General features: G+C 45.2%; 1 protein-coding gene across 2 annotated transcripts in view; it reads left to right on the forward strand.

Moving 5' to 3' along the window:
- Positions 1-8,941, forward strand: part of ksr2 (kinase suppressor of ras 2) — a 143,745-nt gene extending 134,804 nt beyond the window's left edge. For both annotated transcript variants that reach the window (XM_067439495.1, XM_067439494.1), the window contains exons 20-21: positions 6,315-6,444; positions 6,671-8,941. In XM_067439495.1, the coding sequence (XP_067295596.1) occupies positions 6,315-6,444; positions 6,671-6,817 (277 nt within the window). In that variant the 3' untranslated portion in view covers positions 6,818-8,941. The remainder of the gene's footprint in view (positions 1-6,314; positions 6,445-6,670) is intronic.
- Positions 8,942-9,985: the final 1,044 nt, after the last annotated feature.

Genomic DNA, 9,985 nt, shown 5'->3' on the forward strand with positions numbered 1-9,985 from the left:
GCTGCATGCCTGCACACGATGGCTATCGTGCAGGCATACCAGGCTGACCTGCTGAGGGATTTGGACGGTAGTGATGCTGTGGGGGGTGATATTATCGCTGAATTAAGATCGTCAGCCGATCTAGCTCTCCGGGCCACCAAGGAGACGGCCAGATGTGTTGGCCGCTCCATGGCAGCATTGGTGGCTACGGAGAGGCATTTATGGCTAAACCCCACAGACATCAAGGAGAGGGAGAAAGCCTTTCTGCTTGATGCGCCGCTTTCTCCTGGAGGCCTCTTCGGTGACGCAGTTCACACTGTCACCGAGAGGTTCCAGGAGTCGAAAAAGCAAGCTGCGGCGCTCAAGCAGTTCCTCCCTCTCCGGGTCCAGGTCCCTGGGGCTGCTGCTGATACCACCAAGCAGCCCAAGCCGAGTACGAGCTCCTCCTACAGGGCTCAGCAGAAGCAGAGCGTCGCTGCCCGAGCTCCCCCTCAGCGTGGGGACGAGGGGCGGCGCTCTCAGACGAGGCCTTCGAGGGGCAGGGCTGATCTGCGGACAGTCCTGATCGCCAAGAAGGCCTCGTCGAAGCGTTCCTGACGCCAGAAGCGTCAGGACGCTGAGGGTGGTTCCCCCCGTAGGGAAACGGTGCTTACCCCTGCCTACGGTACCCGTTTCCCTACGGCACCCTCGGGGGGCCGCGCTGCCAACCCTGCCGCAATGCCGGGGCGCAGTCGGTCTCCGCGGGCCACCCGAGGGTGGTCCGCACCCCCTTCGGGGGGTCCCCGAGCAGTCAAGTCAGTTGTTCCCTGCCGGTCCGCCGCTTCAGGGCACTGTGCTTGTTGCTCAAAATACACCAGAGGCCAGCCTCGAGAGGCTGGTTCCCTTAGTAGATTTTCTAGACGAGTGGAAACGTCTACCAAATATATCTCGTTGGGTCCTGCAGATAATAGAAAGGGGGTACGCCATTCAATTCGGAAGTCGGCCACCTCCTTTCTCCGGTGTCCTGCCTACAGAGGTGGGCCCGGAGCAGGCTCTGGTAATGGCACAGGAAGTAGAGACACTCCTGCAAAAAGGGGCTATAGAGAGGGTTCCCCCTCCCAGCAGGGAGTCTGGCTTTTACAGCCGTTACTTCATCGTGCCGAAGAAGGATGGGGGCTTACGCCCGATATTAGATCTGCGGCTATTGAATCGCTCGGTGGCCAAGCTCAAATTCAAGATGCTTACACTCAGACAGATTGTAGCGCAGGTCAAATCGGAGGATTGGTTTGTCACCATAGACCTCAAAGATGCGTATTTTCATGTCTCCATCTTTCCACATCACAGGAAGTTCCTGAGGTTTGCCTTCGGGGGAGAGGCATACCAATATCGTGTACTTCCCTTCGGTCTAGCACTGTCACCCCGCACGTTCACCAAGTGTGTGGATGCAGCTCTGGCGCCGCTGCGTCTACAGGGCATCCGCATATTGAACTATATCGACGACTGGCTGATTCTAGCGAATACAGAGCAGATGGCGGTTCAGCATCGAGATGCTGTTCTCGCCCATATGTCGAAGCTGGGGTTGAGGCTGAACGCCAAGAAGAGTGTACTTTCTCCGGCTCAGAGAACCACTTTTCTGGGTGTGAACTGGGACTCGGTAATTATGCGGGCGCAATTATCGCCAACACGCATAGCATCGATCCTGGCAGCCGCCAAAGAACAGAAGCTAGGCCAAGCCGTCACTGTGAAACAGTTTCAGAAACTGTTAGGTCTCATGGCAGCAGCGTCCAACGTGATACCTTTTGGCCTACTGTACATGAGGCCACTGCAGTGGTGGCTCAAGACAAAAGGGTTCTCCCCGAGGGGAAATCCGCTCCGCACGATCAAAGTCACGCGGCGATGCCTACGTGCTCTGGTCATGTGGAAAAACCCGGGGTTTTTATCTCAGGGTCCCGTGTTGGGGGCTCTTGTTCGTCGCGTAACGCTAACGACAGACGCCTCTCTCACGGGCTGGGGGGCGACCATGAGTGGTCGCTCGTCCCAGGGTCTATGGCAGGAGCATCAGCGGCACTGGCACATAAATCGGCTAGAGATGCTCGCAGTGTTTCTGGCATTGAAACAGTTCCTGCCCGACCTCAGGGGCCACCATGTACTAGTCAGAACAGACAACACGTCCGTGGTGGCCTACATAAACCACCAGGGGGGTCTGAAGTCTCGTCCGTTGGACAAATTGGCACATCGGATCCTCCTGTGGGCCCAAGGGAAATTGCTGTCAGTCAGGGCAGTATATATCCCGGGGGCCCTGAATCAGGAAGCAGACAGCCTGTCGAGACAGGGGCCGAGGCCCGGGGAATGGAGACTCCATCCAGAGGTGGTGGAGCTCCTTTGGAAGGTTTATGGGAAGGCAGAGATAGACCTGTTCGCTTCGGCGGAGAATTCTCACTGCCCGCAGTGGTTTTCTCTGACCCATCCGGCCCCGCTGGGGCTGGATGCCATGGTACAGGAGTGGCCGAGGCTGCCTCTGTACGCCTTCCCCCCGATTGTCCTGCTTCCAGGAGTTCTGGAGAGGGTACGCCGGGACGGGGCCCAGGTACTTCTAGTGGCTCCGAACTGGCCGACCCGAGTGTGGTTTGCGGACCTGATATCTCTCCTGGAAGGCTCTCCGATGGAGATTCCGACCAGGAGGGATCTACTCTCTCAGGCGGGCGGGAGATTCCTGCACCCACGCCCAGAGATGTGGAAACTGTGGGCCTGGCCTCTGAGGGGGCCAGGCTCATAGAGGAGGGTCTCTCGGCCGAGGTCGTAGAGACCATCCTACACTCCAGAGCTCCGTCCACAAGGAAGCTGTACGCTTTGAAATGGAGACTTTTCTCAGCATGGTGCAGAGAACGCCAGTGGGATCCAGTTAACTGCCCGGTTGGTACAGTGCTGGAGTTCCTGCAGGAGAGGTTCTCTGCAGGGTTGACCCCCTCCACACTTAAGGTGTACGTGGCGGCCTTGGGTGCTGTCCACGTCCCTTGCAGTGGAGTGTCTTTGGGAAGACACCCTCTAATTACACGCTTCCTTCGTGGCACATTAAGGTTGAGGCCAGTTATGCACTCGAGGGTCCCGGCATGGGACTTGGCCATTGTTTTGAGGGGCTTGTCCGGACCTCCGTTCGAACCTCTGGAGGAGGTTTCGGATAAGTTCCTCACTCTAAAAACCATCTTCCTTTTGGCCATTTCGTCTCTTAAAAGGATAGGAGATATTCAGTCTCTGTCGGTAGAGCCCTCATGTCTAGAGTTTGCGCCAGGGATGGTGAAAGCATTTCTGCATCCCAGGCCGGGTTATGTCCCCAAGGTTCCTACGAGCCCACGGGGCCCCATCACTCTGCAAGCCTTCTGTCCTCCTCCATTTATGACGTCAGACCAGGAAAGATTAAATCTGCTGTGTCCTGTGAGGGCACTGGATACTTATGTCCACAGAGCTGCCCTGTGGAGAAAATCTGAACAATTGTTTGTTTGCTTTGGACCCCCTAAGAAGGGGGCCCCAGTATCCAAGCAGAGGATGAGCAAGTGGGTGGTCGAGGCCATTTCACTTGCTTATGAAGCTACCGGGCAGCCGTCTCCACTGGCTGTCCGGGCGCACTCAACCAGGGGTATGGCTGCTTCTAAAGCACTTTTGTCGGGGGTTTCCCTCCATGATATCTGTAACGCGGCCGGTTGGTCGTCTCCTTCTACTTTCGTCAGGTTCTACGAACTAGACCTGGCATCTACTGTAGGGGCACAGGTACTCTCGTAACCGTGTGCGCTTCGGCTTCACACATACGAGACACTTGGTCCTATGGCGATGTGGGTATAAGCGTTCTCACAGCGTTTCGACGCAGCTCGAGTTCCCCGAAAGGGAACGTCTCGGTTACGTATGTAACCCTAGTTCCCTGAGGGAACGAGACGCTGCGTCGCTTTGCCATACTCCCGGCGTGTCCGTGATCACTTACTTCAGGCTTTATCAGAAGTTAGTTCCTGTTTGTTTTCACGGACGTTTTATAGCTTCCGGTCGATGACGTCATCACGCCGACGATCGATCTTTTTTCCGATGGAATGGTTCTACAGGCGCTTCACGACGCATTTAAACAGAGGCGTTCTCACAGCGTTTCGACGCAGCGTCTCGTTCCCTCAGGGAACTAGGGTTACATACGTAACCGAGACGTTAATAAATGTATTAAAATAGAAAACAGTTTTAAATTATAATTATTTCACAACATGATATGATTAACGGGAATAAAACACTAAAATTGGCTCACAGGCCTTCCTCAGTGTGTTTATTTATTTTAAATGATGATATGATAAATGATAATGATAAATGTAGCCTTAATGAACATAAGAGACTTCTTTCAAAAACATTAAAAAGCCTAATTATTCCAAACCACGTATTTAAGTTTATGTTGTGCTAAAATTTACAAAATGGCCTTATTTTCGAACCACCCGCAATCCATTTTTTGTCATTTGTCATTCTTTCTATGTAAATTATGCAAATTATAGTATGCGCATTATTCAGCACCATTTCACTGGTACAATCAACTAGGCTTTCTTTGGGTGGTAAATGATTTATTAGAAATTATTGTTTATATATACGGTTTCTAGTGATCGTGGCAGTGGTATTCACGAAATGATGATCAAATGATGTAGAAGACGCTATCACCGGACATAGGTCCAGATTTGCGGTGTACAGCATTTTTAAGAGATGATTGAGGTGTCTGGATCACTGTGGTAAAGTGATGCAGTCTCAGTAAAGTAGTCCGTTGCATCCTTTACAAACGAGCTGTAACAAACCACCTGCAAGACATGTGGAAATGTGCCATGCAAATAGCATTCAGCACATGCAAATAAATGACACTATCATTGGTTGTAAATGCAGTTAATTCTCATTGAATTCCCCACTTCAGTATCGCAAAAGCCATCTCAATTATATCCGTTTTTCCACTTCTTTTTCACCAATCTCAGCAAGCTGCACGTTTCACGTTTGGCTTTAAATTGCAGAGCTGGGATGATTGGCCTTTTCAGCGGGGCTCTTCGTTCAATGATTGTTAATTAGCTCTTAAGTGTGGTTTAGTAAACTTTAACATGAGCATGCTCTTTAGAGCAGAATACTGTGTTTTCCAGCAGTCAACAGCACCTCAAAGTCATTTATTAATTATCTCTGATGACTTCTGACTATATCGGCTTCAGGGAATGCAAAGTGATGTAGTGCATCAAAAGTGCTTTAAAGCTTTTGAACTGCTGTATTGAGGCCCCTCAGGGAGGCACGAGTCCTCGTCTTTACACACACACGCACACACACACACACACGCACACGCACACACACACACGCTTATACTTAAGGAGTTCCATCTGACTTTTTGTTCTTCATAAAGTAAACTAATTATAATTGAGATCTATTTATATTGACCATATTTTACTATATTTTTGGAACATTTCTTAGAAATTTGGCCCTAATTGGCATAAAGGATTTGTTGATTTATTGATTCTGTATGATTTAAATCATTTTTAGACATTATTTGGCACAGATACAAACATTTTGATTACATGAGTTTCACTGTATAGTTCTGTTTAAATTGAGAGTAAATTAAGAATTAGATCCTATTTATTAGAGTTTGTATGTTTATTATTTTTATATCATTAAAATTATTATTTTATATAATTATTTACTTTTTTGGCCTCACAGGTATAATGAAACAACACCCACACTCACATTCATGCATACAGACTTGTGACAATCACTATTGTTCTTAAAAGTTCTCAAAAGTAATTTCTAGATGTATTCTAGATGTATTTTCCCTATGCTGTAATGTTCCTATTTTTGTTTTAGAGGTCTCCTACAATACTTTACATGCATCGAAGTTAAAAAACACTATAATTTTCTCATAACATACATTGCACATCACCTCATTTCTCACTAAACCCCTCCTTACTGAGAGCCTACTCTGCTCTGATTGGTCAGAAGGCTCAGTCTACCACTTACAGCTCATATCTTCTTGATGCATCGCTCTTAGGGCGGGTCAAAGTAAGCATTGTTTGCGGGTGTTGAAGACCATAGGCTTGCATTATGCACATTTCTCGCACGCCTCGTTTCAGGCAGTTCAGAACATTTCTTTTAAAACATTTATTGTGCACTTTAAACATTTAAACTATGCAGACCGTTTACATTCACAGTTGTCAAAATAGGGGCACTTTATCTGAAATAGGGGAACTTTAAGCCCATTCACAAACCTCTGACAGATTTTATTAATATTAGTTACAAAATGTTTATACAATTGGCCCTCATAAGTATAGAGAAACTGGTACATGCACATTAACACTCGTATGTGTCATATGTTTCAGCACTATCTGGTACGAGCTCCATGCGCGCGAGTGGCCCTTTAAGAACCAGCCAGCTGAAGTCATTATCTGGCAGGTGGGAAGTGGAATGAAGCCCAACCTCACTCAGATAGGCATGGGCAAGGAGATATCCGTGAGTATTTCCTCTGGGGTCCAGACTTACACAGATAAGCAAAACATATGGGAAAGTCTGAATGCTAGCAACAAAGACTTCCACTTTGATTGTGCTTTTATGGAGCATGAATGCCCCCAAAAGAGGCTATTCAATCTATTTTTATTGGGAAAACTGGACTCGGGCATGCTTGACTGGCTTTTAGATGGTGTCGAGGTTTATGAACAGATTCTTCTTTCCTGTGTAGGACATCCTGCTGTTTTGTTGGGCGTATGAACAGGAAGAGCGGCCCAGCTTCTCCAAGCTCGTGGAACTACTAGAGAAACTGCCGAAACGCAACCGTCGCCTGTCACACCCAGTACACTTCTGGAAATCAGCTGAGTATGTGAAATGAGCTAAACTCAAAAATGCCAGTTTATTAGAAAAACAAACAAAAAAGACACACTAATGAACAAAAAAACCCAACGAAACAATCATGAGGTAACGTTAAAATGGAGTCAGTCGACACGAGAGTCGCTACTGGATGGTGCATGTATTCTGCTGTATTTAGCAACGTTTCCTAAAAGCAGTGATCATTTAGCATATTTAGAGCACACGGTATTTTCTGGTGTATCGTTTGGTCATGAAAGAGAGATGTTTTCTCTTCTCTTTTTTTCAGTTGTTGTTTTTGCTAAATGTTTGATCTGTTTTGCATATATCAACTGCTTGTGATTATTTCTCATTATCTTGAATGAGTCCACTTTCAGTGAATGTTGTTTTCTTTCGTTGAACCTCTGCAATGCATTTTTATATACAAATGAAACTAGTGTTCTACGAGTTTTTGTCTGTATTGTTTAGTTTCGTTCCTTTCTGAATTTAGTCATTGGATGAATGTATTTTTGATTTTTGTTTCGATCTTGAAAAATGTACCCTTTGGAGTTGTTTCTTTTCTGTCATCAATGCTGTATATGTTTCACAGAATTCCATCCGTTCGATCATAACGTGCAGACGTTCCGATCACAAAGCTTTACCGCAACGCAGGGAATGCCAATCGTTTCTCTCCCTTCCTGTCGCATTGTAGATAAGGTAGTGCGTACAGCCGCCATTCATTTACTTGCGTCTCCCGTGCGTTCGTATGACGAGCGTGCCGCCACGAGGCGCCTACGTATGTATATTATCGACACTTGAATTGTATCATGCCTAACTGTGACAAAAACAGAACTGCTATTCCTGAGCCTACAAAGAAAGGGATAGATATAACGGACTGTATCTATCACACTTACAAACCTTTTCTTATCAGTGCATACTTACGAATGTTTTAGCATAATTTAAAGCTTTGCGTTGTTCGTACTAGGCTACACATTGTTCTATCGTAGAGAATATACAGTACCATGAGTAATAGTGCACTTTTCACCCACGACAGCATTTGTATATTATTATAGATCACATCTCATTAATATGACTGTTGCATGTTGCAAGTTCTGGAGTGTCCATGTTGTAACACGGAACGGTGATCATGTCAAAATGAGTGTGAAGGTCGGTGTCGCTAGCTAGGTATGGCTTAAACAGAACCGCTATCCATCTCCGCGCCGTGCACTCTGGGTACAGACAATCTGCTCACTTGTAAAGCCATGGTTTTTGGGTCATAAACAGTGCCAGTGCTCACAAAACTTGTTGCTGCTGTTATTTTTGGAGTATATTTTAGGATCACAAAAATACAGATGTTGTTAAGTGGGCGTTTATATTTGTACGGTCGGCCGTTTTTACATGCATGAGAACATTTTTAGGGGATTTGTTCATGTTACGGACCCCCCCGAATACAGTACCACACAGTAGTTTTACAAACTATGACTAAATAAAATGACAGCTTATGTGATAACCTGAGAAAGTAATACAAATATGATCAGGCCTTGTAAGGCACAATTTTAAACCTATAAATAAATAACTGTGCTATAATGTTTATATATATTTTTTGAAACGGGGGCTATGAGGATGTGTCGGGACAGTGTTTTCGTGCTGGGAATGATGGGAAATCATGAGAAGATTGGATCTTGTTAACAACCATTATTAGCAGCTTCCATATCAGGCCTATTTAACAGGCTGTAGATTTTGCTTAATAATCTGTTGCTGTAATTAATATTCCAGTCACTGAATCCGACCTCATTGTCATCTATTTCTGCCCCATTATGAATGTATGAATTGTTCTGTGTGTGTGTGTGTGTGTTGTTGCTGTTGTTAACGTTGTTTTCTTTTCTTTTTTTTGTCCTACTATCCATCCATCCATGCATTTACTTGGTGGTCGTTGATTATTTACCATCGCTCTGGTTTGCGTTTCTTTTCTGATATTGTGTGCGTGTCTTCGCGGATTTCTTTGATGGCCTCCATGATTGAGTTTTTGTATTCTGTATTTGTTGTAAGTATATATAAAGCTTGTATTTACTGATGCCTTATGGTCCATGGCTTAGCGACTGGTACACATCACAAGCTCTTTCTTTGCACTCATCCTTTATGAAATAAATAAAAAGGTGTTGATTTTGGACTTTTGTTTTTTGTTCGTCATTTCTTTTTGCTCCTTGTCATGATTCATGTTTTATGTTCACAGAAAATCTATATTGCATTATGTAAAAGCTTTAAACGTTGTATGATAAGGTCTTTTTGAGCAACTATATTAAAAAAGTGAGACTCACACTATAAATATTTACAAGTATCACAATTAACAAAATGATTTTTATTAAACTGATTCTTGATATCAGATTTAACCTAAAAATTCATAATGCTGGCTAGGGATAAACAGATGGGTTAAAACCTCAGGGGCTGTATTCACAAAATAACTTAAATGGATAGTTCACCCACAAAAGAAAATGATCCCATAGTTTACTCATCCTCAAGCCACCCGAGGTGTGTATTTCATTCTTCTTTCAGACCAATACAATCAGAGTTATATTAAAATATGTCCTGATTAATCCAAGCCTGAAATGGGAGCCCAGAATTTGAAGATCAAAAAAAGTGCATCCATCCATTATAAAAGTGCTCCACGCGGCTTTGGAGGGTTACTATAGGCCTTCTGACGTGAAGCCATACATGTGTGTAAGAAAAATATCCATATTTAAAACTTATTTAAAAGCCACCAGACCAACCGCCTTCCGTATTCAACTTTTAAAGAACTTTAACTTACTTTTGTAATGGATGTATGCACTTTTTTGGGCTCCCATTGACTGCCATTATACAGCTCTGATTGTATTCGTCTAAAAGAAGAATGTAATATAAACCTAGGATGGGTTGAGGGTGATAAATCATTGGGGGAACTATCTCTTTAAGGCTAAAAGTAGCTCCTAACTTGCAGATTTAGGAGTAACTCCTAAAAGCAATGGCCATGTCAGTCCTAATTTTAGGAATCCTAAATTTCCGCTCTAAGAGTATTTCACAAAGCATGTTTTTGACCAGCTTCTAAATCTGTGAAGTTAGGAGTAGTCATGAGGACCCCTAAGTCACAAAGACCCATATCACAAACAATCATAATGGCTGTTGACGGCAGTCTACCCAAAGACTCCATAACCATTGAGGCAACAGATGATAGGGCACT

The sequence above is a fragment of the Pseudorasbora parva genome, chromosome 3 (assembly GCF_024679245.1).
Source record: "Pseudorasbora parva isolate DD20220531a chromosome 3, ASM2467924v1, whole genome shotgun sequence".
Taxonomy (NCBI): Eukaryota; Metazoa; Chordata; class Actinopteri; order Cypriniformes; family Gobionidae; genus Pseudorasbora; species Pseudorasbora parva.